The 27,455-nt window shown below is 49.9% G+C and overlaps 1 protein-coding gene across 2 annotated transcripts in view; it reads right to left on the reverse strand.

The window, feature by feature from the left end:
* The window catches only part of Pik3r5 (phosphoinositide-3-kinase regulatory subunit 5), a 64,741-nt gene that overhangs the window by 3,283 nt on the left and 34,003 nt on the right, over positions 1-27,455 (reverse strand). The window contains exons 2-13 of one of the 2 annotated variants that reach the window (XM_050162782.1): positions 20,749-20,864; positions 18,598-18,698; positions 17,689-17,757; positions 16,804-16,942; positions 8,379-8,448; positions 4,166-4,340; positions 3,357-3,510; positions 2,347-2,430; positions 1,403-2,105; positions 1,117-1,279; positions 689-814; positions 76-201 (exon numbers count right to left, since the gene is read on the reverse strand). In XM_050162782.1, coding sequence (XP_050018739.1) covers positions 76-201; positions 689-814; positions 1,117-1,279; positions 1,403-2,105; positions 2,347-2,430; positions 3,357-3,510; positions 4,166-4,340; positions 8,379-8,448; positions 16,804-16,942; positions 17,689-17,757; positions 18,598-18,698; positions 20,749-20,851 — 2,013 coding nt within the window. In that variant the 5' untranslated portion in view covers positions 20,852-20,864. Of the gene's footprint in view, positions 1-75; positions 205-688; positions 815-1,116; positions 1,280-1,402; positions 2,106-2,346; positions 2,431-3,356; positions 3,511-4,165; positions 4,341-8,378; positions 8,449-16,803; positions 16,943-17,688; positions 17,758-18,597; positions 18,699-20,748; positions 20,865-27,455 lie in introns of both variants that reach the window. The other variant, XM_050162781.1, reaches the window with a different exon arrangement.

A 27,455-nucleotide genomic window follows, 5' to 3' on the forward strand; every position in this document is an offset into this window, starting at 1 on the left:
TGGACTCCTCCCAGCACAGGGGTTTTTCTAGGGGTGAGGGTAGAGGGCTGTGGGCTCCCAGGACGCATTCCTCACCTCAGTCTGATAGACCTGCAGCAACACTGGGCGGGCCGCAAAGCGGCAGTAGTAGAGCACCATGTCGGCCAGAATGGGCAGCTGGGTGGACGAGCCTTCCAGGGGCCGAGATTCCGCCTTCAGGGACTGCTGTGGTCGATGGGACAGCCAAGTCAGGTGGGAGACGCGGCAGGGTGAAGAAGCCATCGGAGGAAGGAAGGTAAGGACACACGCAGGCAGAGAGAACAATTTGGAGGCAGACGGAGCAAGAGGGAGAGAGAGAAATATAAGAGGGAGTCTGGAGGGAGAATTGGGTCGGGAGCCCAGTGTAGCCTCGGGGGCCCCACCTTGCCTGGCACACATGCCTCTCGGGAGACAAGCCAATAGATAAGAAAGAGAGCTGGCACCTAAATTCCTTTGTGCCCTTCTGAGGATCTGCCCCCCTTTACCACCGTGGCCTTATCTCTTGTCCCGAGCACCCCATTCAGTCCCCATTCTGCTTCTTACATAGCCTTCCTCTTACTTCCCAAGCCAGCTCTCATCCTCCATGGATTTCCCCAAACCCAGAATCTTCAAAGTGTGGCTGAGTGACAGCAACCAGCAGGCTCCAAACCCTACCACCAAGTCTCCTCACCTGGCAAAGGACTTCAGGAGGCAAGTACATGAGGCCCAACACATTGCGTTCATACCAGGGGTCAAGCACACCGAGGTAGTGAGAAATGTCATTGGTACTGTCCTCCCACGGGGGCATGCCAAACTCCTAGGGTAAGGGACAAGAGTTAGCCCCAGCCCATCATAGCTATGAGGCACAAGATATCACATCTGTAACCCCGAGCTGAGTGTCTCTCTGTCTCTAGAGAATTATGATGACATTCCATCTTTGTCATACAGCAGAATGTCATACCCAAGCGCAGGGCAGAGACCTAGAAACGAGGGTAAGGTAGGAGGAAGCGTTCGAAGACACAGGGGACCCTTTTGGATGATTTTTGAACCAGTACCTAGAACCCACTCTTGTCTATTCCACTTTCCCCACCCCATCTGGCCCAAAGTTGGGGAACATACTGCAGGGCTGGGGTGCTTCAAGGGGTCTCCAGGGACTGGAGCGGTCTGGCTCAGAGAGGACGGGCAGGCACCGGAGCTGGCTCCATGGCTTCGCTTCACAGGTACATAGAAGAACTGAAGCTTGAAGAACCGTGTGAGGAGTGGGTGACTGTTCTCCAGCCTCCTAGTGAGGAGACAGTGAGAGGAGAACCCACCGTGACTCCAGGACTTAGGTGGGCTCCATAGTCCACCAGCGCCACAATCCCGCCGCATAAGGCAGAGCGATGACACCCTGACCCATCCTCACCTGAGCTTGCTGTATGCCCGGGCCACCTTCCCTGAAATTCGATCAGAGCCAAAGACTACAACCCGTAGTGTGGAAGCCTTGGGGTCCTCATCCCCGCTGAGGAAGGGGCGGCGGCGCTGGTGGTGTGAGGGCGGGGCCAAAAGCCAGCTGGGTAGTTGGGTACTGAGCTTGGGTTGGGGTAGGGAGCGGGAGCGCTGAGCCCTGGAGGGGAACTGGGCTGGACAGTCCAAGGGGCCGCTGAGGCTCCCTGCCCGCCGTAGGGACAGGGACAGATCCGAGCTGCCCTCCAGACTCCGAGAGTCCCTCCGCAGGACCAGCTGGCTGGTGCTCTTCAAGAGTTTATAGATCCTGTTGAACTTCTGCCCAGGCCTGCGGTGACCCTGGCGTTGCTGCCTACCGGGCTTCTTGGGCCACTCTGGGGAACTTTCTTCACTGTCTTCCACGTAACCACTGTCCACGCCATCCGAGAGGCCTGAGACGAAGGTGGTCAGGACCTGGCGGGACAGCACTGACCCTGGGGCCTGAGGGGAGCTAAGCAACAGAGTGGAGTCCTGAGACACCAGAGAGCTGGTAGAGAGTAGAGAGTCTCTCTCGGCAGAATGCCTGTCCACCTCCAAGTCCTCCTCTTCCTCCTCTTCATCATCTCCCAGGATCCCTGGCTGCAACAGCTCCTGTTCCTTGAGAAGGACTTCCTGTAGGAAGTCTACAGGGAGACAAAAGCAGTGCTCAGGTTGGTGTCCTTTGAACCCTTGCATGTGGGGAAGACTCTGGAAGAGCAGGTGTTTTGTCCAGGGCTATAGAGTACCCCACCCACTAATGGCGAGAGTAGCGGGAGATCCCAGAGGAATGCACATCACAGCGGCAGAACAAGACACACAGGTACAGAACCAGATACACACAGCTGGTGGTCTGGGTCCTGCGCCCTGGTTCTGCTTGCCCCTTACCGAAGCTGTCCTGGTTCCAGCTGTAGGTGTAGCACCTGGCAACAGGGATGGGGATCGTGTGGAGTTTCCCAGGCTTTGCAGTGTCTGTAAGGGCAGGGAAGACAGGAAGAGGGGACTGGGACAGGGCCTTGCAGTATGGCCAGCCAAGTCCCCTGGGCTTACAGAAGAGGCCACTGTGGGAACAGTGCAGAGAGGAGGCCGCAGAGCTGGGTGGGCTGAGGCAGACTGAAAGCTGGTACCTGCTTCTCAGCTACGGGGCTGCCCTTTCTTAGCTATGGGGGCATGGGCAGTCACAGCCTCTGAGCCTCATTTTACTGTCAGTATAGGAAAAGCATAGAAACCCTTTAAAAGATTTGCTTGCTTTTTTTTTTTTTTTGTGTAGCCCTGGCTGTCTTGGAACTTGCTCTGTAGATCAGGCCAGCTTTGAATTTGGAGCTCTGCCTACCTCTGCCTCCTGAGTGCTGGAATTAAAGGTGTTTATCACCACCGTCTGTCTGGCTTGCATGTTTGCTTTGAGACAAGGTCTCGCTATATAACTGGCCTCAAACCCATAATTTTCTACCTTTGTCCTCCCAAGCACTGAGATTACAGGTGTGCGCCACAATGCCAGGCTCCTTAAAAGGCTGGATGGGGAACATAGTACCTGAAGCTGCCAAGCCATGCTCAGAATCTGTGCTGCCTAACTCCGTGGAAAGAGTGGCAAGGACATCTCTAACCTCCTTTAGAACAGGAAGTGATTGGATGTTGGTGGGCCCAGGGACATGTACAGTAAAGAGATCAGCCCAATTGCCCTGGGTGAGTTCTTTTTCTCTTGCCAACACAATGGCAACCCAGCCTTGTACCTGCCCGCAGGAACTCTGACTGGGGACTTGAGGGGCACCCAGATGCTAAGGAACCCAACTGGAACTGGAAGTTTCTGTGGGGCAGAGCTGCCAGGCCTATGGTGTACACAGTCTGGGTACCAGAATAGATGTAGAAAGGTGGACGGAGTGGTTGTCCTCAGCCCTTACCTAAGATGCCAGGGAAGCCAGCTTTTTCTCCCACTGCCTTCAGCTTGGCCCGGAGCCACTGTCGGGCCTCTGCTGCATCCCCAATGCCAGACGCCAGCTCCTGGGCTTCTGTAGTCTCAGCAAAAATGTCCTCGAGCTCTTCTAGCGTCTTGGACTAACAGTGCGGGAGGAGACAAGGTGTGTTCCTGGCCCACGGCCAGGCCACCTGTCTCTCCCCATTCCCAGTACCTGACCAAGGACAGCAGAGAGCAAACTGCTCCCAGCCTCCTCACCCTCCTGGCGCTTGAGTGGCTAAGGAGCTGAGCCCCCGTGATCCCACTGCCCTCCTAACTTCATTTTAAAAGTCTGGGGGGGGGGGAGCCCAGAGGGAGCACTGCAGAGTGGGAGGAATGTACACACCCCTCGTGCACACAGAGTGGTGAAGGGTTGTCCACACAACACAGCTAAGTGGTCACAGGGCGGGGCGGGGGAACCCAGAGGGAGCACTGCAGAGTGGAAGGGATGCATACCCCCTTGTGCACACAGAGTGTGAAGGATTGTTCACACAGCACAGCTAACTGGTCACAGAGTCAGGGAAAGGAACCAGACCTTCATCCAAATCTCATCCCCATCCCTATGGGATGATTCCTTCCTCTGGGACTCTCGGTACCAACACCCAGCCCAGTGCCTGGGGTATGGCCAGATTCTGGCCAAGACCCAGCTGCACATCATGGCTAGCCCACAGCCATTGTTTTAGCAGTGGCACTCAGGGCTATAGAGGCTAGCATATCCCCACAGCAAAATGCTTCTTCACAGACCCCGGTCCTTACCTGCAGCTTGTGGTGCAGGCTAGGGAGGTCACAGTGGGCCCCAAAGGTGGCCTGGAAAGCATGCAGGAGCAGGGTGGTGTAGGCGCCGTGTGGTGAGTGTCCGGGTGCACTCAGTTTGTCTGCCACAGCCAGGAACTCAGCCTGTACCTCAACCGGGTTCAGCAACAGCACAGTGCTGGGGACACAGAGGACAGGCCATGGGGCTGCTGCATAGTCCGTGCCCGTGGAACTCCAATCCACATGGGACTCCTTACAGGGCGGCGGAACTAGGAGAGTGGCAGCAGCCGCCTGGAAGGGGCTGGAGTGTTGGGCGTCCATTTCCTTGGGGGAATGCTTATGATTACGCTGGAGTGTTTTGCAGGAGGAACTTTCAGAGACTCTTGGAACTGAACTTTAAGCTGGAGAGAAGGCTTAGCAGTTAGTCATATACTGCTCCTGCACAGAGCCTACATTTCCAGCACCCGCGTGGCGGCTCACAACCATCTGATACCCAGCCCCAGAGGATGGGACACCTGCCACCTACACTCACATACCTAATAACCTCCCCCACCACATACAAATAATTAAAAATAAATGTATATATTTTAAAAACTTGAAGAGCTGGGGATGTAACTCAGTTACTAGAGTAATTATCTAGCATGCACGAAGCCCTGGTTAGATCCGCACATGAACTCGGTGTGGTGGTGCAAGCCTGTAGCCCCAGCACTGGTGAGGGAAAGTCTAGAGGATTAGAAGGTCAAGGTCAACCTTGTCTATATACCAGTTTCTAGGCTAGCTAGGAATACAAGAAATTCTTCTTCAAAAAACAAAAACCTGAACTTTACTTTTAAAACTAAGTTTCACCTTAAGTTTTACTTAAGACAGGGTCATGCTATGTATTCCAGTCTGGCCCATGACTCTCTGCCCTTAGTCTACTGTGCTGTCTTGACTTCATATAGTCATTTAGTCCTTTGGAAAATCTGAATGGATGTCAGCTATTCGCAAAGGATGACGACTAGTTCAGGTGATCTGAAGTCCAGTGACCATTCTTCAGGGGAGAGAGAACAAGCCTACCATGGGTTGTCATTTATTGTGCCCAGAGGAAAGGGTATCAAACCAGGCCTGTCTCTGAAACCTCCACTCTGGGGACATCTTTCCAAGCTAGCCCAGAAGCATCTGGGCCACCTCTCCCTCTAGCAGGACATCTGGGGTCCTGTGGTATCCATGTTCAGAGTTCTTCACTATGGGAACTTTCAAATGCATTCAAATAATCAGAGAATCAGGGAGCCTGAGGTGCCTCATAGCGGCCTTTCTCATTTCTCTGTGGATTTCAGAACCTCATGTTAACCCACAAGGGCTGGAGCAGAAACACCCTGCATCTGTTCTTGCTCTCACAGCCCCACACTGCACTAAACTCCAGGACAAGAGGCACCAGGAGGCAAGGGTCCTGCCAGGCTCTGCAGGGGTCCGCCCTGGAAGGAGGGGAGCAGGTCAGAGAGGCTGGGTTTTGTTTTTGTTTTCCAATTTCTCTACTCAGAATTAAAACGAAGCAGGCTCTACGGACAGTTGCCGGGCTGAGGCCCAGCTGAGGGCCTGCTGAGCACAACATGGCTGAGCCCCACTGTATGCAGGACAAGGATAATGGAGCCTCTGTCCTGTCCATCTTGATTTCTGTGCTAAAGACCTCATCATTGTTCTCAGTTTATAGACAATGAAAATGAGAACATTTTCTAACCCTAAGCTTTCCTGGTAACTTTGGTGTTACAGTTTTTTTTTTTTAATTGGAGAAGGTCTTTTGCACAGGGTTGGTATGAGGTTTAAAGGAATCTATGCATATAAGGATGCTTAGGATGCTGAGGGGCTGGAGAGATGGCTCAGCAGTTAAGAGCACCGCCTGCTCCTCCAGAGACCCAGGTTTGATTACCAGCACCCACATGGTAGCTAACAACCATCTGTAATTCCAGTCCTAGGGGATATGATGACTTCCTCTGACCTCCGCAGGTACCAGCTACACACATGGGGCACAGACATACACACAAGCAAAACACCCATGCGCACAAAATAAAGACAGAAAATTTAATTTAATAAGAGAATCATGCTCAGAGTTCCAGTGACCAATGAAAAGGTATTGGTGGTTGTTCACTAGTCCACCTCTCCAGACCTCTGGAAAGACCTATCTACTTACTAAACTATTGTACTCTGCCTCCTTACCCAAGGTCTCAGTTGCCTGCAGCCATCCGTGCTCCAAATATATAAAATGAAAAATTCTAGAAACAAACAATTCATGATTTTAAACCCCAGGCAGTCCAGTTCCATTTGCTGGAGACCCAAATCTTCCTTTTGTCTGGCATGTCCACCCTACACACGGCCTGCCCACCGGTCATTAAGTCAGTCTTAATGACCAGATGAGTCACCCAGGCACTGCAGGGTTTGCGTTTGAGTGATCCTTATGCTTCTTAATAATTTTACCAAGGCACATGCTGGCATTGGGATATGCCAAAGAGACACTGAAAATCTTGCAGGTGAAAGTTCTTGGCATGCAGAGGGTTCGACACTATGCATGGCCACAGGCACCTGCTGTGTGACTAGGCTCAGATCTGTGGCAGGTACAGGACTGACTGCCCAAACTTTCTATCTTCTCTGTTTCTCAGCATCCGCCACAGGCTTTTTGTGGGCTTGTTTTTAACTTAGAAGTGTGTTTCAAGCGCCTAAGCAGTGTGTGTTCAGTGGTGTGATGTGTCTGTGTGTGGGGGCGGGGTAGGGAGAAGGGAAGGGATGGAGAAAGAGAGAGAGGTCGATCCTGGGTTTCTGGGTTTCTTACACACCAAGAAGAGGCAGCATGGCTCTGTGGTTAAGAGCACTGGCTGCTCTTCCAGAGGTCCTGAGTTCAATTCCCAGCAACCACATGGTAGCTCACAACCATCCATGAGATCTGGTGCCCTCTTCTGGCCTATAGACACACATGCAGGCAGAACGTTGTATATATCATAAATAAATAAATCTTAAAAAAAGAAGTCCTCAGCATGGGCCCATTCTCTAGGGTTTTTCCAACTACAGACCCAAAAGAGCCAGGTGTGATGACTCCTGCCTGAAGTCTCAGCACTCGGCAGACTGAGGCAGGGAATTGACACAAATTGCAGGCCAGATGGGGCTACATAGTAAGCTCGAGGCTAGCCTGAGCTACAGTGCAAGACCCTGTCTCAAAAGTAATTCAAAACCAACACACACACACACACACACACACACACACACACACACACACACACACTGCAGCCCAGGACTCAGAGGTGGAGATAGCATCAGTATGTGGAGTCCAAGTCAGATCTTATTATTTAAATGGAATAGGAGAAGGCAGGGGACCAAGAGTTCAAAACGGGCGTCTGTTACATAACAAGTTTGGGGCAATAATTAAATAAGTTAATAAGTAAGGACAGTACAGAACTCATTATGAGTGATAGTGTTAAGCTTTATAAAACTCTCCCCACTGCTGAGCCAGGCTGAAAAATGATTTTTTTAATTTAAGATAGGGTCTCATTATGTAGTCCAAGCTGGCCTTTAACTTACAATCTTCTGTCTTACATGTGAGAACTGCAGGTACGTGACACCATGCCCGGTTTAAAGTGTGTATTTTAGTATCAATCCAGACCAAAAAGAAAATAGAAAGCTTGGTTTTAGTAACAGGAGAAAGACACCATGGAAAAGGCAGGGGTCCTTAAGCAAGGTTCAGTCAAACCCTGACTCAGACACTCGCTAACTGTGTGACCCCGGGGAAATTCCTTGGCCTCTCTGACCTCCGGTCTCTTCACCTGAAAATTAGAGATGAAGAACGTAATGTGTCCTTGTTCTCTTTTAGAATTTAAAGGAAGAGGACCAGAGAGGTGGCTCAGCAGTTAAAGAGCACTGGTTGCTCTTTCAGAGGACCCAGGTTCGATTCCCATCCACACGGTAGTGTGCAACCAATCATAACTCCAGCCCCAGGAGATCTGATACTTCTGACCTCTGTGGGCACAGATACACATGCAGACAAAATGAATATTTTAAAAAAAATCAATCTGAAGGAAGACCCTAAGCCCGGATAAAGGAATTCAGGCACAAAACACCACCATAGCTGCCGCAGTTCCCAGGGGTGCCTGTTGGTTGGTGACCCATTGGTAATGGGTGAGCGCTGGATGCAGGAGGATGGGAAAGAGTGGAGGGTCCTCGCCCTGGTCCTCCCTCCCCCAAGAACACTCACACAGTGGAACTTCGGTGGCTCCTGATGGGCAGGCCCTGCTCAGCCCTCACCAGCCGCTGGTAGGAGATCCCTGTAGACCAACAAAGAACACAGGGGAGAGGGTAGGTAGGTTAGGTCCCCAGGCAATGCTCCTGGGCCTCCCTACAAGCCAGGTCTGGGCAGTAGGGCTGGGCAGTCGGGCTGGGAGGGGCCCATGGGGCTTTTGCTTCTGTGGACTGGTCCCTCTCCACCTGCAACACATACTCTGTGACCTCTGCCTTCACACCAAAGCCACCCTGAGTCCCTCCGGCTGCCCTCTGCCCCTTCTTGACCACTTTGTCCAGGCCCCGCCCCCAGATCGGGAGCAGGCAGCAGGAGAGAAAGAGATGTAAGGTTAGAGTCCCCTGTCTCCCTCCTGTATTCTGGCTCTCCCACATGGCCTCTCACATGGTCCTCAGTTCCTCCTGAAGAGACAGCTAGAGGGAACACCTCTGTAGCTGCCCATAGCTGAGCCCCAGACCCATTTGAGATACACCAGCTTGGCCTTCCTGGGAGGCAGAGCATCATGGGAGGGAGAGTTCAGGCCCAGGAGGCTGTCAAATAGTCCCTCAACCCTTGCACAGAGTGACTCACGCCTGGTGTCTTCTTGCAGCGGGGAAGGGTGTGTGTGCCAAGCACCCATCAGCCTTCACACTCAGCCCCAGATTAGCCAGGCAGCACCCTTCTGCTCGCCTCTTCTCTGCCTGGCTTCCCATACCACCTCGGGGACCTAGGTCTTGCCCAGTGCCTGCTTTTTCTGAAGCTCAGTCCCCATCACAGCCTCCTCCCCACCCCGCGGCTTCAAACACCCTGAAAGAAAACAGCATCCAGAAATAGTCACAAGGAAGTCCCTGTGGGGCCCAGGGAACCCCTGGCGGGACTGAGCTGAGGAGCAGGAGGGAATTCCCCTTGGATACAGGAAAGTCAAGACAACTTTAAACAAACACAAAGGCCGTGAATTTTGTTTAATAAATGGCAGGAAATTACCAATTGTGCTCTTCTAACTTGGGACCTAATTATTTTAATTGTTGGCCTTTTGTGTGATGTTTGATTTTTGCAATTGTCACAGATGTTAAGGTTAGGTCTACTTTGCTAATGGCATCCTTAAAACAGGGGCTTTTACTGTCTAAGGTTTCGGGGTGCCATCTAGTGGCCCTTCCCATACTTTGCAAAGATAAATTCGACCTCACCAAATCTTCTGCCAGAGAGACACAGTATCGACTAACGTTCTTTTTATTTATTTATTTGTTTGTTTATTTATTTATTATGTATACAATATTCTGTCTGTATGCCTGCAGGCCAGAAGAGGGTGCCAGACCTCTTTACAGATGGTTGTGAGCCACCATGTGGTTGCTGGGAATTGAACTCAGGACCTTTGGAAGAGCAGGCAATGCTCTTAACCACTGAGCCATCTCTCCAGCCCCTAGACTAACGTTCTTGCAAGCAAACAAGCAAGTCTTCTTCTGACTTTATTTCCCTTTTCGTGTGTCTGTGTGTGCATGTGCGTGCACATGCACATGCGTGTGTGTGTTTGTGTGTTTTGCTGGGTAGAGTGTGTTAGGCAAGCACCCAACCTCCCTAGTTCTACCTAATGTTTGTTTGTTTGTGTGTTTTACTTGTGTATGTGTGTATGCATGTCTGCATGTTTATGGACATGTATGCACATATGAATGTGCATGCAGTGTATGTGTGCACTTGTGGGGGCCAGAGGTTGGCATAGGGTGTCTTTCTCGATGGTTCTACACCTTATAGGTAGAGGCAGGGTCTCTCACTTGAACCCAGAGTTTGCTGGTTCTGCGACCTAGCCAGCCAGCTTGCCTTGGGGATTCCCTGGGTTTGCCTCCCATGCACTGGGATTGCACGTAGGCTCTCAGTCCTGCACAGGTCACATGGCACTGGTAGGCAGAGCTCAGTTCTTCACAATTGTATGACCAGAGTTTCACCCAACTGAGCAACAGTCTCCTCAGTGCTTTGTCCATGATCAGTCCACCCCCCAGGGCTTCTCATCTTCACTTCCAGTTCTGCCTCTGTTGACCTAGGGTGGACAGCCAGTCACACCCCAAGCCATAAAGTCCCGGTCCCTGAATATAACAAGTTCCCCAAAAGCCAGTCTGTGGACTTCTGAGCCCACTGCACCCCACACCAAGTGTTTTCCCTGGCCCCAAGCCCAACTGCCCAGCCTCTCTCCATTTCCCTTGTCTATGTGCCTTGGACTCTTGGGCACTGTTGGCAACTGCAGTCTCTGTGGTCACTCTTCTGTGACATTCACGATGAGGACCACCCCCTCACGCTACTTCCCTAGGCCCATGTTAAAGTATCTCCATCACCTCGTCTTGTGATAGAGTGCTGGCTGCTTCCTGTGTACTTCCCTGCTTTACTCTGAAACACCAAGAGGGGACTATTTGGGAAACACTGGTACCTCCTGACCCAGAGAAAGCTGTGTTCTGAGCTAATGGCCTGTCTGAATAATCATGACACCCACAGTTCCAAGTAGAAACGCGACCCTTTGATAAAACTCCCAACCCCACCCTAAAGATACCTCTTCTGCCCTCTCCTGGTGATGGCCTCTACTGCATGACATGAGGTGAGGAGTTTAGGGGGTACTCTGGTGTGGGCTAGGGCCTGAGCTGGGAACATCCTAGGATAGACCGACCCAGGACATGGGACTTTACAGACTTCCCCAGAGGAGCATGGTGCTGACAGAAAGACAGGAACAGCTGGGTCTTCCAGCTGTCTCGGTAGGGAGCGGACTTCACCATGGCTTTGGGAATTAAGCAGAAATGCAGGTTCCTATACCTGTTTGTGTGTGCGCGCGGACAAGCTGCTTGCTGCCCAGATCCTGTGTCATTATCGGAACAATGAGTCTACCAGCTGCCACACCAAGAGCTGTTCTGAGGACACACGGGACCTCACTCGCCATGCTAAACACGCTGTGAGCACACAATAATGGCATCTCTGTCATTAATAGCAGAAGTCCTCCTTTGACAGGGAGACTCGGAGGGTAAGCAACTGTGCAGGATCATTAGCTAGCATGTTCCAAACCAGATCTCTGTCACACTATGTCCATGTTCCTTCCCTCACACTCGACTGTAGAGCTTGCACAGGGGGAGTGAACTTCTCACGCATGTATATGTTGGAAATGGGTCATCTCCTCACCCATGTGTCTGTGGCCTGGTAAGACATAATCCCTGAGGTTTGTATGCTTTGAAAACTGCTGAATGCCTCACGTGGAAGGTGCTGATGTCACCAGCCAGGATTCCAGGTCAGCCCTTGGTAGGCAAGAATGATATTCTGCATTAGCATGTGAACAAGGAGTCAAGGCTCAATAAACACAGAGGCTGCAGGGGCTGCCGCCACTGGGGATGGAGTCAAGAAAAAAAGGGAAGTCCTACTTCAATAAACACGCACTTCCTCCATACAGAAGGAGACTACTAGCTGCTGTCTCCATAGCAACTGGAGTCTCTGAGACTTAATTGGGGAAGGGCATAGCTCCCTAGGTCCCTTGTCATCTCTGTTTATGACTGTGACAGGACCTGTCTCTGAAGCTATCAGCAACTGGATGCTTACTGCCCCCTGCAAGATGAAATCAGCAGAAGCAGCACTTCACAGTTTGCCCTGAGAGACAAGCAGCACTGTGTGCCTATTGCTCAGATGGGAAAACTGAGATTGATGTAAGCTCCACATCTTGCCAAAAGGCCTACCAGCTAGAGAGTAGCAGACTCTGAACCAGGATTTGGGATCGCAGAGATCTGGTACCAAGTTCAAGGAACCACAGAGCTATTGGCTTCTCCTTCAGGGACTCAAGCTCCCTGGTCTCTATCCCAACCTTCTCCTACGGCCTCCCTTGGTCAGGCCTACTGAGGATGGGAGGGGTTGTGCAGAATAAATACCACCAAGAATCACACTAAGACATTCCCTAATAAGTCGGCTTCCAGGTCATGTAGAAGAAAGTAACTGTATTTAATCCACAACTTGCTGGGAACTAGGGCTTGGCTTCTATGAAAGTAGAGGTAGCCTTGCAGAGAGAAAACTCACATGTGTGTTTGTTGTTTTGTTTAGTTTGGTTTCATTTTTCAAGACAGGGTTTCTCTAGCTGTCCCGGAACTCACTCTGTAGACCAGGGTGGCCTCTAACTCACAGAGATCTGCTTCCCAAGTGCTGGGATCAATGTCCATACATGGCCATGCCTGGATCCTCTCCTGTCTTTCTTGAAGTCAGTTATACTACCTTGATATTGGCTCAGCAGCAAATGGACTCCAACGGTGATCCAGGCTCAGTATATACCTGTAGGAGCCTTTGAGCTATTTAGAAACAAGTCTCAGGAGAGGCCATAGGTTCCTATTTCAGTTCCGCTCACCCTCCACAGAGGGATGGGCAGGTCTGTGAGAACTTCCCGCTCCTGGCATCTGACTTCTTCCAGGTCCTTAGTGTGTGTGTGTCTGAAACCTCTCATAGTCCAGGGAAATACCAAGGACTCAGCAATGAGTGACCACTTTGGGGCTCTCCCTGTTTTGAGGCAAAGGGCCCAGCCTCCATTTCTACCACCAATGGCTCCTTTGCCTGGCTCTTGACTCCCAAGCTTAGCATCCCTTTATCCTAGGGTCATGGCCTCACCTGCACCTGCCTCTCCACATCTGTTTTCTGGGCAGAGGAGAACAGTGCTTCTGACCAAAAACTCACAAAACATGTCAAGTCATAGCGTGCATCCAGCTAAGGCTAGCCAGATGGTTCTGCTTGAAAGTGGGAAGCAGCCTCCCCAGAGGTGACATTCCTCCCCCACACAGCATCTCCCTGGACTACTTCAAATAAAGGAGCTGTTCAGTTCTCAGAACGCACGGAGGCCCTGGCAAGGCAACTGAAGCTTAAATCCTTTCTCTCGAGATCGCAAAAGGAAAGGAAAGCTTTGCCTCCTGGAAAGGGACCCCAGTCAACAGCCAGAAGCCAAGACAAGCCCATGACAGAGATGGCCCTTACGCCCATTGCCCATCTAGGATGCTGTGTTAAGTTGGGTCGGCAGATCGTCTACTAAGAATAGCCTGTAGCATCTTTCTGGATGCAGTGACTTCTCGGGGACTTAGAGCTCTTAATTCTCCGCCCACATCCCACCGCATGGAGAGGATCATATTATCGGAAGACTTCAGGATTTGCCAGCCCCACCCGCCACCTGCTCTGCTTATTTGTGCTGACTGGTTGTGGGGGAACAGATGGCAAAAGTCGGGGAGCAGACAGACCAGTTGACTGGCTGAGAAGTAAGTCATGGACCTTGACGATGGAATTCGAAAAGAAAATTTTAGGCCTGAGCCTTTCAGCACCCCTGATTTGGGGAATAGAATGTCAGCTTGTGTTTACTGTATATGACAGCAGTAAAATGTTGCTGATACTAAACACAACCTCAAATGGGTCAATATTGTGATGGAAAAGCAAAAGGATTACAATGTACAATGTATTTGGGGATGGATTTTTCAGTCAGCTGATGCGTAATCAACATATTTTTTAATCAAAGTGGCTGCTTTTAAATATCATTTTTAAAAGATTTTTATTTTACTTTTCTGTTGTGTGCATACGAAGTCTGTGTGTGATCGAGTGTACCTGTGAGTGCAGGTGCGCACGGGGGCCAGAAGAGGGCGGCAGATCCCCTGGAATTGGAGTTGAGGAGGCTGTGAGCTGCCCTATGAGAGTTCCGGGAACTAAATTCAGATCCTCTGCAAGAGCAGTGTTTGCTGTTAATTGCTGAGCCATCTCCCCGTCTCCATCTTAGAACACTGTATAGCATTCTACAAAGAGCTACTACAGTCTGCTGGATCGTGGTCATTCTTCAGGGCTTTGCACCCGTTAGTGATTAGGAAGAACACATCTGATTAATGTCCGTCCGCTACATCTTTGCACAGCCTTGGGCATTCTTCTGGACTGAGTTCCAGAATGAAACAGAGCACGAAAGGTGATGCTGGAGCTAACGCAGATCTCTTTCCCCACCAATACTGGTATTTTCAGTCTTTTAAATCCTGCCAGTCTGAAGGGGGAAGCGTGTCTCCCTCGAATTCCGCATCTGCATATTCCTAGTGTATAGGGATTGTTCGGCCACTCAATACATGAATCATGTCCTTGCTTACATGAGTCTGCCGGTGTTTTTAATTGACTCAAAAGAACATTCATAGGTCTGAAATAATTTCTATCAGTGTATATACACACACATATATTTTACTGTGTGGTTTATGTTCCACTGAAGAGACTTCAAGTCCATGCTTCTAGATCCTCACAGTTCCCTGTGGCTTTTGTCTTAAGACTGTGTTTGACAGCTCTTCTCCATCCAGTCCAGGTTCAGGTACTGGTTTTCTTCTACCAGTTTTATTGTCTTGTTTTCCATGCTTAAATCTTTTACTCATTTGCAAGTTATTTTATGTTTGAGATGGAGCCTCATTTTGAATTTTATTTTTCTTGAGACATGGTCTCTCTATGTAACCCTCGCTGGTCTGGAACTCATTATAGAGACCAGGATGGCCTCAGACTCACAGAGTTCACCTGCCTCTGTCTCCAGAGGGCTGGGGTTAAAGGTGTGCACGAACAACGCTTTGCTGGATTGCATTTTTTCGGGTAGATTTTTCAGCTCATTTTAAAAATGATTCTGGTACCATTAACTAAATGATTGAGGTTTTTATTACTGGTTTCAGGCTGTCTCTTTGACATGCCATAGTTTTTATTGTATTTAACTTGATTCTAGATATTACCTTCTGTTCTACTCATCTATTTCTACTCCAATATGTGCTATTTTAATAATTTTAGCATTATAAAAGATCTAGTAATGCAAATACCTCCTTCTCAGTCATCTCTCTTTTTAAAATAAACACATAGCAAATGAATAATTAAATGCTTTTGTAGACTGATATTTATAATCTCAAACAGGCTCTAGTTATCCCATTTTAAATGAGCTTGTTACTTTGATTTGGTTACATTGTTTTCATGATACCTGATGCTATTAGGATATTGGTTCAACTCCACAATGTAACTCTTCAATTAATGGTCTTTTATAGCGCCAACTTCTCTGTGTAGGCTGTTCACACTTCCCATTTTATATTTTTCAGATCTTATCTCAGTTGTGTTCCCACTCCCTCCCTGCTTCCTTTGCCCCTCTTTCCCTCTCTTATCCTTCCCTCTCTCCCTTATCTCTTTCTTTTTGAAACAGAGTCTCACTCTGTAGCACAGACTGGCTCTCAAACTTGGAACAACCCTCCTCCTCTGCCTCCAGAGTCTGGGATGTTTTCCTCCTGGGTGGGGCTGGTAAATGGGGAAGCTAACCTTCTTATTTTCTCCATGTGGCTTACTCATCCAGGTGACTGTCCATGGCTTGGATAAGCCATTGGGTGTTATAAAAATTAAAATGCTACCTCTTCCAGATGAAGAAACAGTTTCGGTCTCTTTTTTGCATAGGCAAAATCCATATAAGGAAAACCAGAAGGATGCTCAAGTTGAAAGGGAACACTTGTAGCAGCTCATCTAGGCTGTTGCCATAGTAAAATCACTTCTGTGGCAATAGTTTCCATATATCGAGGGGTTTTGAATATCAAGGAGCCATGCAAATGTTTTAGAAGCATATACTGAGATGACTTCCCTGGCATAGACGCGTGGTCAATGACTCTGGTAGGGGGCAGTCTCCCAGCAAACCAGGCTTGGTTGCTCTTCCTCTTGCTCTGTCATGGATTTCTTCTGATTCTCATTTTAAAACAGCATCCACAGTGGTAGACATGGCTCAGTAGGAAAGGGTGCTTGCCACCCAGCCTGCTGACCTGAGTTCCATCCCCAGGACCCAAGTGGTGGAAGTGGAGAACGGGCTCCCAGCGGTCCTCCGACCCCCTTGTGCACAGCAAGGCACACTTGTGCATCATCACTCCCGCACAAAAGAAATAAACGTGGCTTAAAACGGCGTCCGCAATTCCCCAAGATCCCTTACTGTTCAAATCCCAACTATGAAAGACCCCAGAAGCACAAAGTCCTTGCTCGCACGTGTCTACTTGTCAGGTCAAGACAACTACCAGCCTCTTCATTCCCAGCAGCAGGCACTGTCCCTGAGAAAGTCACTCCTGCAACTACCTATATGCTCCCAGGGCAAAGAGAGCAAATAAAGGTCTTTGGCCATTATTGTGGAGACTTCTCTGAGTGAGCTGCACAGCCCCGGAGAGTCCTGGCTAATGCCCTAGCCTCCCTGAACAATTCCTTCTTTAATCATTTCTCACGTTGACTGTTTTAACTTGTGCAGGCTCAACCATCTGGGGATGGTGAAGTACACCATGAAGGGGGCACTGCCAGCCCCTTATCAGGGCACGGGGAAGGATGAGGTGGCCCCTATGAGAAGAACTGTTTGAGAAAAGCTAGTTCTCCTAGTCATGTGATCCCTGGTCCCCTTGCTCCTCACCTGGAGCCTTGAGCTCAGCATCAATGAAGGTGAGCAGCTCTTGGCAGATGCTACAGTAGGGAACCGGCCAGGTCAGGAAGCAGTGGTAGGTGCTGGCTGCCTTTAGAAGGAGGTCTGAATCCGGTGGGAAGTGTGGTGTCTAGGATGGGATGGGACAGTAAGAGATGAGCTAGGTAAGGAAGAGTTTATATTCCAGGACAACATCTATCCCCTTTCTGGAATACGCCACAGAGGACACACATTTCCTGGGAGCGGTGTCTCAGGGCAGTATCAGAGAAGACTGAACAACAGATGGACAAGATGGTACCCCGAGTGTCTCTATACAATGGACTTGGTTTTCATCAAATAAACCACGGTTTCGCCCAACACTTGAGGAAGCCTCTCTGACACGCTGTCAACTAGGAGGTCATAAGTGGTGTCACTGCTTCCACTCACTTTGAGGAAGCATTTTCAGCGTGTGTGCTGTTCATATGTAAATATCCTCATGAGAGGCAAATATTTTTACTCTTAGGGTGGACTGAGTTCGATGTATAAGCAGTCATTTGGTTCATCGGTCTGGTGAAAAGCAGGGCTGATCACAGCTGGTAAAGCTGATCCCCTAGGGTGAAAGAGGCGACAGACATCTTCCCATGTCATTCCCATGACCATGCTATGGCATGGTTCCTCATGGAGCCCAGAGATACCAGGCACCACGATTTATAGTGACTAGAGGCTTCCTTCCCAGGGTGGAGTTAGGAAGGGATCAGATCAAAGCCCATCTCTGGTGTCATCACTCCCAAGTTTCTCTGTTTCTCCTTAGAGCTGTGAGGCCTGTGGCGGGGATGGCGGCCACTCCTCCCTCTCCTCCCTCTCCTCCCTCTCAGTTCCTGGCCCACCTGGACTTACACAAAGGACGGTGGAATAGAAAAGCAGAGCCAGTGGGGCGAGGAGGTCATAGGTGCCTTTTTCTTGGACCTGTGGAGATGACAGGGAGGTCAAGGTCTCTTGCCTACCATGCAACTCGAGGCATAGAGAACGGTCCACCGTCTCTGCTGTGCTGACCCAGCAGATGAATTCAGACATGCCCTTCTCTCTCGCAACTATTACTCGAACCCTTCCACAAAGCTCCCCCTTGTTGCTTCGTGGTAGTGGGTTTGGGAGTTGAGCTCTCCAGAGGGGGTGTGGCTCTTGAGGCGGTTTGCTCATGATCAGCAAGCAAAGGCACCAAGTGACTCTGATACTAGAGGGATGACCCTAAATGCTGCAATAAGTAACAGACTTAAGTGATGGACTTTCTTCTAGGGATAGTCAGCTAAGAGAGAAAATCGTCTTTACAGCTCAGTCATTCATTTTTAAAAAAGACAAACAACTTAAAAGAGAACCCTTCGTAAAACAGCTGGAGTCTATTTTGGGAACTTGGCCCCTTCTGGAATCTCGGTTCAGTTCAGCATTCATAAAAGCCTGCACACTGAGCTGTCAGAGGAGGCCTCAGTTTCCTTTCCCAATCCGTTTTCCCTTCCTTGTTACTATTGCTGGGGATCCTTCTGAGAAAGGAGTTCAGTAAAGCCCCCACCCCACTCCTTCTACTCCACACCTTAACTTACAAGCAGCACCTATCCTAAGAGGCAGCTTGCACTCAGGCCTTCGCAGCACCTGAAAACACCTTTCCTAGAGAGACTGGGTGCCCAGTGTGGCTGATGGGCTCCCGGATCTGAGGAAGCCATCCAGCTGGTCCAGGGGCCTCAGAGCTGACCTGTGTCTTGACTCTACAGAGTCGGTCATAGCTATGATCACCAACGTCTGGGTCACCCTCACCTCTCGGGTCTTCTGTAGGATCTGTTCCAGAAGGATGAGGAAGTGGCCTGGGTCCCTGCTGACCAGCTCCTGTAGGCTCCAGCAGTTCAGACACAGTCCAGCTAGACAAAGGACACATTAGGCTGCTGGTTAGTTCCACTCTCTCTGGCTAGCCACAGACAGGGCTGTAGAGAAAGGGGGTTTCTTCTGGAATCTTGCTGTGGGAGAATATATCTGAATATTTCTAAAGAGATCTTGGAGAAATGCCATCATTAAAAGTCCCTAAGCACCATCAGGACATAACAAAGCCGGATCTGGTGGCAAGGGCCTGTAATCCCTGTGTTTGGGAAGCTGAGGCAGTTGGATCATGAATTAAGGGGCACAGTAGGCTACATAGTTCAAGGCTAGCCTGGGCTACATGGTGAGTTATATTGAGCAGCAATAACAATGATGGCAACAAAACAGAAAAGCCCACAAGACTTAAGGACCTGTTTCTTATTCCTGCACTGGCTGGGAGCTCCCTAGCTATGAGGGTGGCTGATGCCTCAGAGGCCAGTGAATCTGCTGAGACTCTGGCACCTCGAGATACTGCAGTGGCCCCACCACCACCCTTGCCCAGCTTTCCTAGAGTGGGTGCCAGTTCCTACCAGAGGCGAGGAAGCTGGGCTGGAGGTGGAAATCGCTAGAAGGAATAAAGACAGGAACCATGAGGAGTTCCACCCCGGATCCAAGAGCGAAGAGTCTGCCACAGTCACTGGGCTCCCTAAGAGGGTTTGGTGGAGGAGCCCAGGAAGGGGAAGCTTGATTCACTAAGTTGAAAAGCTCCAAGCATTTGTCACCGTGACTTCCCCCAACTTTCTTAATGGGTTGCTCTCTTTCCCTGAAGTCAGCAAGGGCAAACCCCTAAAAATTAAAGAGGTGGGGTAGGGAGTGAGTGCAGCGGGGGTGGACAGGGATGTGACCTTCATGCAGCTGGGGGTCCATGCCTACTCAGGCATACGAGCAGCTTTCAAACCCCTGGAAGTATATCCATATACCCATAGATTTTTTTTTCAAAACTTGCGAAAGGCCTGGGGTGGTAGCTCGATGGTAGAGCACTTGTCTAGCATTCATGAGACATTAGACTCAACACCGAGTACTGCAGGAAAGAGAGGGGGAAACCAGCAATAGGAAAGCAGCCTGGCAGAAGGCAGGAAGTTTCATGCTTCTTAATTTAAAGATGCCTGACCCCAATGCTAGGTAAACTTTGACCCCATCAAAACCAGGGAAGAAAGGAAGAAGAAAAAGCATTCTTTACTGACCACCGACTATGAGCTGGTATGGTGCTGGGCCTTTGCACACACTCTCTCTGCCCACTTTCCCATCTTCTAGTCGTGATTATTCCCATTACCCAGACAGGAGATTGGAAGTCCCACAAAGACAAGTGGAATGTACAAGGCTGCACAGTCAGTGGGAGTTAATCAAATTTATCTGATTCCCAAGGACAGAGAAAGCTGTCCACAGAGGTGACATCTGAGCAGAGAGGGGGTCAGCCTCCAGGGAAGAGATCCAGCCAGCAAGTCCAAAGGTCCTGAGGCAGGAAAGAAGCAGTAGAGGCTATCTGTCTCAGAGCAGGGAACTAAGTGGGCAGTGTGTTCCTTCAGTAGCACAAGGCACACTCACAAGTAGGCTCCAGCCTCCAGGGACGCCAACACTTCAGTCTGCAGACACCCTGCAGTCTGGCTGAGATCCTCTCTTTGTTCTATTTAAGGAAGAGCAGAGTAGGGCTGTGGAAAGAACTAGAAAAAAGCAAACACTGTTGGGGGAGAGCTGACTGAAGTCCTGGCTTCTCTTTTGGAGACAGGGGCTATGTTTCTAGCAGGCTCTCTTCTGTGTGTCTACAGATGCTAAGGAAACAAGACAGTATTAGGAGAAGGAAGAAGAGAAGGGGGAGGAGGAAGGGGAAGAGGAATAATAGGAAGAGGAAAAAGAGGAGGAAGATACTATGAGAGAAAGCAGGAGAACCTGCTAGGGAGGAATTTTAAACAGAGGCTGTGCCTGCCTCCTGCCCAGGTGAGGTGTGGGGGACTTGCTCACCTGGCACACAGGGATGGAAGCAGAATCTGCTGGGTGACATATCTGGCCTCTGGGGCTAGACTCAGTTCTACAGTGTCTCCCAGTTCCCAGACCTACCTGACCAGGGTGCAGAACGGCGTCCAAGGCTCAGTCCATGCAAACATCGCTCCAGGGCATGCTGGATGCGGTCCTCTGTGCACGTTGTGGCTGCTGGCTGCATCCTGAGTCATTGCCTGCATGGAGGATAAACACCTGTCAGCCTTCCTGGAGAACTTCAGGCTAGGGGAGCAAGGCAGTGGTAAAAGTGACAGAGGCTCACAGCCCACTTGGCTACTGTGGGCACTGTGCACACAGGGAGGAGGCAGCTTCCAGAAGGCTCATCTGTGCAGCAGGAGAAAGCATCTCTGTGACAGAAAAGCATGGAGTGGAGGAAAAGAGGGTTACAGAATGGGAACCAAGGGGGACATGGGACATGCCTGCTCACCAGGCAGTAGGGAGTGTTGCCAAGTGTCTAGCAAATGCCCAGAGACGTCCAGAGAGAGACCAAACCTCAGATATTCGGGCAGAGGAACTCCAGGGGGAATCAAAACCATGTGGGGGTTTTCTTGTGACTTTCCAGACCTGTGTCTTCTAGTCCCAGGGTCTCCCTCCACATGCCGGGCACCCCAACACCAGTGCTAGGGCTAGAGCAAAGGTGGGGTTCTGTCCTCACACATTTCCATCCCCATCCCCATCCCCATCCCATACATCCTCCTTCCTGAGGCCTAGGTCCTTCCCGCCTTAACCTCTTATTTGCCGTCTATCCAGAGCCCTTGCCCAGCCCTCTTCTGCTTTTTCCTGAAACTTGGTGGCTCAGCTGGAGGGCCACAAGGAGGGCCACTTCAGAAGGGGTTTTAACACCAGGAGGGAAACTGAGAGCCTCCAATAGGGCCAACCCTATGTCTGGGTTCTGGGGAGGGCTCCCTGGGTCCTTGAGAAGTCATGGCAGGTAGCTTGGTACAGTGACTAAGCAAGGTGGTGGCGTCCAACAGAGTGAGACCTTAACCCGACTCTGATTTTTACTGGTCATGAGATTTGTGGCAAATGCCTGAACTTTCCCCCAAACCGGGAGGGTGCAGTGAGATCTGTATCATGCAATCCTTTCTGCCACTCTTGCCTGCCCTCAGGGGTTCAGTCTGCTGTAGACACTGTCCCCAGCCTGTCACATCAGGTCATCCGGAAAGCAGGGGTTGGAACAGTTCTGGGGAATCTGAGGACCAACCAGGAAACCAGAAGAGGAAGCAGAACCTCCTAACTGAGCCATGCAAACGACATGCAAAGAGGGGAGGGATGAACCCCCCCCCCTTCAGATCCCAGAGTCCCGACCTAGGCAAATCCTCCTGCCTCTTCAGTGGAGGGAGGGGGGGGGAACACGCACTCCCTGAAGTAAGCTCTTGGTGAGCTGCTCCACTGATGACCGAGAGAGCGATGCAACACGGAACTGGGATGGCACACTGGCACCCACGTGTCCATGCCACCCATGCCACCTTTCATTTCCTGACAGCCTTCTATGTGCCCGGGACAGAGCAGACATTTGTTCCTGGGTGGAACAGGAACTCCATCAACTATACAAGACGGGGGGACTCCTGGAAGGTGACAGATGCCAAAAGAGAGTATGATACTGGGAGAGGGACACTGCCCAGTCGACACTAGGTTGTTTATGGTCTCCAAACAGGGAATTTAAAGCCAGAGGGGGACACCTAGGATCACGTGAGTGGAAGGGTATTCCAGAAAGTTGCGATAGTATTGCCAAGATCTGGGTGTAGGGATGAGTTTGCTAAGGACATAGATTCTGGAGCCACATGTCAGGACAGTGGAACACAGCCTGTCCCAGATCTGATGACCCTGGAGGCTGGGATGGTGAAATGAGTTTGGAAGAATTTTTGCTTAGTATTCATGACTAAGCCCCTGAATGTTAGCCTCACTGATGCCGGGAGGCCTCAAAGTACCTCTAAGGCCTTTTCTAACAACTGTCATGTTTGCCTTTGGACCAGGTAGAATCCACTGCCCCCAGACAGATAGGGCAATTTTCTGGGCTCGGCTCCTTTTTTATTTTGTGCTGTGCTGGTACCCAGTGTGACTAAATGATCATGCTGAGCCCCTGTCCTCAGTTGCAGTCCAAACACTAGTACCTATTCAGTCTGTTCGTCAGCCCTGAGCTGACAGCACCTGCGGAAGGAGCCAGAACACCAGGACCCTTCATAAAGACAACCTTGGAGATCCATGTCATGACCCAGTCTTTGTCCTCACAGCTGCTCCACCATCGACTGCAGGCCGAGTTCCAGAGGGAGACCAGAAGCCACCTCAGTAAGTCCTTCACTTTCCACAAGGGGTGTCTGGAAGTCGGTGTAGATAAGGAGCTCACTGTAGGCCACCAGGAGTAGGGTAGAACTAGAAAGAAGACACACTGCTCCCAACAGTTCAAGGGGGACAGGTAGGACTTTCCTTCCTCCCTAGCTGTGGCTGAGCCTGAACCCCAGGTATAAAGCGCTGAATGTCCTGCATCCTACAGCTCTATGGAGAGGTAGCTCAGCAGTCAAGAGCACCTACTGATCCTGCAGAGGATCCAAGTTCAGTTCCTAGCACCTGCAGCAGCAACTCACAACCACCAGATCCAGGGCATCCAGCACCTCTGGTCTCTTCAGGCACCTACACTCACACACATGTGATGTAAAATCAAATGAGTCTTTAAAGTCCCATTAGCCGGCTAGATGGGGCTGCGATGACCTTGGTACTGTTTGCACGAACCTGGAATAACAGTGCGTGTGTGCGCTCATCACTGCCACCTTAAGACTGCAAAAAAGAAAAGAGTCCACCTCTCTGGAAGGTGTGCGGCCCCTCCAAAACCAAAGGCTTGAGGGATTTAAAAAGGATATCTGAGGATGTGAGCCTCCTACCAGTTGAGGCACCACCAAGTTTACTCACAGTTCATCAGGAGCATTGGCTGGGAGCAGGGAAGAGGCAGGAAGGACAGTTTGCACATCCACTGTGTGTGTGGGGGAGGGGTCTGGGCGCCAGAAAGACAGCAGGACTTAAATGGTGTTGCTAACCTAGTCCAGGAGACCATCATCAGGGTAGGAAAGCCCAGTAGTAAGGGATGGAAGGCTGGACCACCTCTGCAAGACAATAGCAAGGCAGGAGAAAAAGATGGGCAATTAGTGTCCCAGAAGAATAGAACAGCTTGCCTGAGTTAACACAGCTAAGAGGTAGCAAAGCCAGAATGTAGAGCCAGGAAGTCTAGGTTCTAAACCATGCACACACTGTCCCTCTGCAAATAAGATGCAGTTAGAAAAAGAAAGGAAGGAAGGAAGAAAGGAAGAAAAAAAGGCAGTGCGCGCCTCCATTCCAAGGGAAAACTCAGTTACCAGAATTTTGCTTGGCAGGGTTTACACTTCCAGTTGCTGATGATCTTAAGCCATGACATGTCTGTGTACACCAGCTGCCCAGCCCAGTCTGCCTCTTCCAGAAAATGGACACTCTTATTAGGCAGAGAGAGGACATGCTACAGCATAATGGGGCTCTGGGCTCCGCCTCTCTAGCCTGGGGGCTGGATAAAACTGTGTGAACTGAGTGTTAGTCCTTGTCCTCACAGGCATCAGAGCCCAGTATCCTGGTCTGCCGCTATCAGCCTTCCCCCAGTGTCAACAGCATCCCTAGTACCTCTCCAGTGTCTGCTAACCCATGGCTTCTTCATCCTTCTTCCTGTGGCCTCAGTGTTCTTTGGTTCTAAGGAGACGATCAAGGTCTTCTCTTTGGAAAGCCAGATATCCTCAGAGCCCGGGGCAGAGTTTCTGGTGTGCTGGGATCCCTGGCATACTGTGGTTATCTAAGTGTTGGTCCAAGCTCTTAAGAATTAGGATCCAGGGCTAGAGAGATGGCTCAGTGGGTACCAGAACTGATTGCTGTCCCAATGGACCGGGTTCCAATTCCCAACACTCACCTGGGACTATATTCACAGAATCAACCTCTTCTAAACTCCCTGGACACCAGACAGGCACATGGTACACAGGCAGACATACATGCAGACAAAGCACCCATGCACATAAAAATAAATAAATGCATTTTAAAAGTTAGGATCTACTGGATGCTGGATCCGGAGAGCCTGAGAAAAGCAGTAGAAATTCAGTGGGGGAGTCTCTCGGAGAACTACAGAGATGAGAGTGGCCTCATCCAGAGCCTCATGGGTCAGGTCAGCCCTTGTGCTCAGTGCTGAGCCTGCACGTTCAAAACGGCCTGATGACTCAGTGACACGAGCCACTCTTTACGACTTGTGGGCAGAGCCCCACTGGCTCTGGGAAACAAGGGACAGCAGACAGTAGGATGACACCTTTTACAAATGCCTGGAAAGCAAGACCCAACTTGTTCAGTCTCTGATGCCCAACCCTGGGATCCCCTCATGAAGAGGAGCCCCCATTGCAAAATGCCAGCGGCTGTCAGGCAGGCTCCCCTGATGGGCAGTGTTGAAACATTAAACAGTGGCCACTTCCATGTCCAAGTTCCTCTTCTGAGCCAGTGCAGAGGGCTGGCGACCTTACTGAGGACCCTGAAGAGAGTCGGGAGGCTTTTCCCTGAGACACAGTGGGAGCTCGAAGAAAGAGCCCAGATAACGGGTAGTCTTGGCAGCCTTGGCAGATGGGTGAGCACACCCTCCCGCCAGCCGTGAGTCATCTCGGCTCTTTCCATCTTAGTACTTTTGAATCGCTTTTCTAATTTCTCCTGGAGTTACTGGAACAGGTTTTCAGATGTCTGTTTTGTGAATTCTGCTTTGTTTTCATCGAGATTTCAAAAAGTATTGGCAAGGCCAGGAATTCCCATGCCATTTTTTTTAAAATATTTATTTATTATGTATACAATATTCTGTCTGTGTGTATGCCTGTATGCCAGAAGAGGGCACCCGACCTCATTACAGATGGTTGTGAGCCACCATGTGGTTGCTGGGAATTGAACTCAGGACCTTTGGAAGAGCAGGCAATGCTCTTAACCTCTAAGCCATCTCTCCAGCCCCTCCCATGCCATTTTGACCGTGATTTCTGAGTCTGTGGTCCTAGACCCTCTCTTCAGGTTGTGTCGCTATTTTATCTAGAGCATAGATTTGTATTAAACACTTTATGGAAGATTACAATTGCTGAAATAATTGTTTTTGACATTTACATTAGGTCTCGTAACCATAGTGATAGCATTGTGTGAACAGTGGCTGAAAGTCTGACTTGTCTCATTGCTCACTATTGCATGTCTGTGTACTCTGAAGTTCTTTATTTCAGTTCATTTCTTGCTCAGCTGGGTGTTCTGAATAATTGCAGGCTGAGTGTGTGGCTAAGGTGTGAGATCTTATAAGGCATATGTCATTCAAGAACTACAGCCCTGCCAGTGATCGAGCCGGCGACATTCATCATACTTCCCTCCCAGCCCCACTCAGTGCTTATAGAAACCGCAGTGAGCAACAACAAAAATGGCTGCAACAACGAAAGGAATTAGAAGATGTGATTGAGAAAAAAGTAGCATAGAAATTAACATTATCTCGTTCTAAAATTAAGATGCACTCTCAGGAAAAGGCCCACGCTGAATAGCATCAAGAGAAACAAAAGCAATGAACTTTTAAGAAAAGCAGTTTTTAGGAACAAAACTCGAGAGGCAGAAGAGAAGACGATAGTAAACGGAAACACGCATCCTCTCATTACGCCAGAAAGGTCCAGAGTTCTATAGAAGCACTGCAAAAAGGATCACCGGCCTAAACAGAAACAATTGAAACTGCAAAACTCTTGGATCCAGCAGAAGAAGGTGATCCCCCTGGGTTTGTTGATGGCTCCCTGGAGATACACTTCTATTAGTTACCCCTGCGGCTGTGATAACACACCACGACCAAGGCCACACAGAAGGAAGAGTTTATTTGGGAGCACGGTTTCAGAGGGTCAGAGCCTATAATTGTGGGAACAGCATGGCAGCCATGGCAGGCAACTGGAGCGGAAGCTGGGAGTTCACATCCAAACCGCAGGCACCAAGCAGACAGAACAAACTAGAAACAGGTGAGGCTTTTTTCTATCCCAAAGATCACCCCTGGTGACATTTGTCCTCTCTCAAGGCTGCACACACCACCAACCAGGGGCTAAGCATTCAAATGCCTAAGACTATGGACAACATTTCTCGTTCAAACACTGACAGTACACACTGAAGAATCCCAGGTCACAAAGGAAAAACAGACAAATTAGACCTCAGAGACAAAACTAAATTAGATCTAAGGACCAAGACTGCATGAAAGGCGACAGTCAAGGGTAAAATGCTCACAGAACAGAAGGCTTCTTGTCATTTGAGAGGTAAAAGGCTAAACTCTAGACTAGGTATAGAACTCCTACAACTCGACCCCATCACCAGCGCCACCCTCCATTCCCAACAGACAAAGGCCTTGAATAAATACTTCTCCAGATAAATATGAAGGTGGCAAATAAAAACCTGAAAGGGATTTCAGTGCAATGAGACAGCTCACTAGGTAACAGGCGATTTCCACACATGCGTGTGACCTTTGTTCAATCCCTAGAAACCTACATAAAGGAAAAAAGTAGGAAAACAGACTTCACAAAATTGTCCCCTGACTGCCCAGGGCCATGGCAGGTGCACCCCACACACATATATCATGCCCCCCACGTACACAATAACGCCCATAGTAATAGGATACTTTTCACTACTGATCACCATGGAAATGCAACTCAAAACCTAGGCTACTCCAATTAGCTTGGCTATTATTAAAGGGGGAAAAAAAAACAACCAAGCAAATGTGAGCATGTGAAGAA

The sequence above is a fragment of the Alexandromys fortis genome, unplaced genomic scaffold (genome assembly GCF_014885135.2).
Source record: "Alexandromys fortis isolate MF-2015 unplaced genomic scaffold, M_Fortis_MF-2015_v1.1 scaffold_84, whole genome shotgun sequence".
NCBI classification, from domain to species: Eukaryota; Metazoa; Chordata; class Mammalia; order Rodentia; family Cricetidae; genus Alexandromys; species Alexandromys fortis.